General features: G+C 48.4%; 1 protein-coding gene across 1 annotated transcript; it reads left to right on the top strand.

Moving 5' to 3' along the window:
- The first annotated feature begins 330 nt into the window (after positions 1-330).
- Positions 331-1,597, top strand: LOC121937936 (ankyrin repeat domain-containing protein SOWAHC-like). Its single transcript, XM_042481227.1, has one exon. It carries the CDS (start codon positions 426-428, stop codon positions 1,386-1,388), a length of 963 nt encoding a protein of 320 aa, XP_042337161.1. The 5' UTR covers positions 331-425; the 3' UTR covers positions 1,389-1,597.
- Positions 1,598-1,798: the final 201 nt, after the last annotated feature.

Raw genomic sequence — 1,798 nt, forward strand, 5'->3', positions numbered from 1 at the left:
CTACAAACTTTTTAATGTCCTACTAATGTAATAAAATTCTATCAAAGTCCTAAAATTCTAGAAACACCCTAAAATCCAAGAAACGTCCTTAAGTCCTAGAAATCTTTGAAACGTCCTAAGACCTTAGAAATGTTCTCAAATTCCAGAAACGTCCCAAAATCCTAAACATCCTAAAAGCCAAGAAATGTCCTAAATTCCTAGAAACATCCCAACACCCTGGAAACATCCTAAAATCTTATGAACTAACGCAAGCTTTTCTGAAACTTCAGCCTCAGCTTTTCAAGATTTCAGCCTTACGAGAAAGAAGGAAAGAAAGAAAGAAAGAAACACAGAAAGAAAGAAAGAAAGAAAGAAAGAAAGAAACGAGACTTACAAGAAAGGCAGCCAACGAGCCAAATACAAGAGACATCTTGTAACGTCTAACGATGTGTGTCTGCAGGCAGCTGGAGTGGGACGGCGAGGACCAGCTGGACTTGTGCAGTCTTTCGGGGAGCGAGGGGACCAGCCCTAAAAGCAGCCGGAAACACTTCATCGAGGTGATGATGAGCAGCTCCCCTCAGGTGAGGCGCAGCATGGTGCTCCGCAGTTCCGTCCACCTGTCCTCCAGGAGCGACAGCGACTCCGTGTCACTCGTCTCCTGCAACCTGGACGACGACAGGGCCTCGGTGACTCTGGACCCGCTGGAGCACGAATGGATGATGTGCGCCTCAGACGGGGAGTGGGGCGGCTTGCACCACCTCCTCACCATAGAGCCCAGCCTCATCCTGAGGAAGGATTTCGTCACCGGTTTCACGTGCCTGCACTGGGCCGCCAAGCACGGTAAGCCAGAGCTCATCGCGCTCATCATCAACTTCGCCAAGCAGCACAACGTTCCCGTCAGTGTGGACGTTCGCTCCAACACGGGCTACACGCCGCTGCACATCGCCGCCATGCACAACCACATGGAGGTGGTGAAGCTTTTGGTGGGCGCCTACAACGCCGACGTGGAGATCAGAGACTACAGCGGCAGGAAGGCCTGCCAGTACCTCACCGATAATGTCAGCGTGGACATACGGGACATCATTGGAGTGTATGACCGTTCCGAGTCAGAGAACGCAGACTGCAGTGACGGGGGCCGCTGGAGGTTCTCCAAGGTTCTCCAGACCAACCTGAAGCCCCTCAGACTCCTCAGCCCCAACGACTGCGACGCCGTGGACGGGGAGGTGCACCTTAGAGAGAAACCGCTCAGGAGGAAGTCCTCGTTCAGCAGGATGAAGCCCAAACTGCAGCGGCTGCGCGTGAGAACATCGCAGATCGTCCACAGCACCACGTTCAGGGACACCGAGGAGCTGGAGGGGTCTGTGGGCGGCTCTTTTAAGGCTAGACCCAAGACTCATTTCTTCTGGTGAGACCAGCACAGACAGGGGACAGTGTGCAAGGGCGTCAGCACGGAATGTTTACAGAAACGTGGAAGACCAGATTAAGGACTTAACCCTTTCAAACCTGAGCAAATTGACTTGTTTTCTTTTGAAAACATTTTAAAAAAGCTTTGAAAACTTTTTTTCCCTTAAAAATGTCCCTCGCTTTTTTCCCCATCGACATTTTCTCCCGTTTTCATTTTTTCCCCTAAAAATTTCTTTTTTTCCCTAGGAATTTTCCTTAGTTTTTTTCCCTTTTTTTTAGACATTTTTCCTAGTTTTTCCCCTTACAAATTTCCCTAGGTTTTTTTAAAAAAATTTTCTAAATCTACTGGTATCTTGTAATTATCAGAACATTTCTTGCCAAATTTTTCAGTCTTTTTTCCCATGTTAGAAAAAAA

This window comes from Plectropomus leopardus, unplaced genomic scaffold (assembly GCF_008729295.1).
Source record: "Plectropomus leopardus isolate mb unplaced genomic scaffold, YSFRI_Pleo_2.0 unplaced_scaffold27930, whole genome shotgun sequence".
NCBI classification, from domain to species: domain Eukaryota; kingdom Metazoa; phylum Chordata; class Actinopteri; order Perciformes; family Serranidae; genus Plectropomus; species Plectropomus leopardus.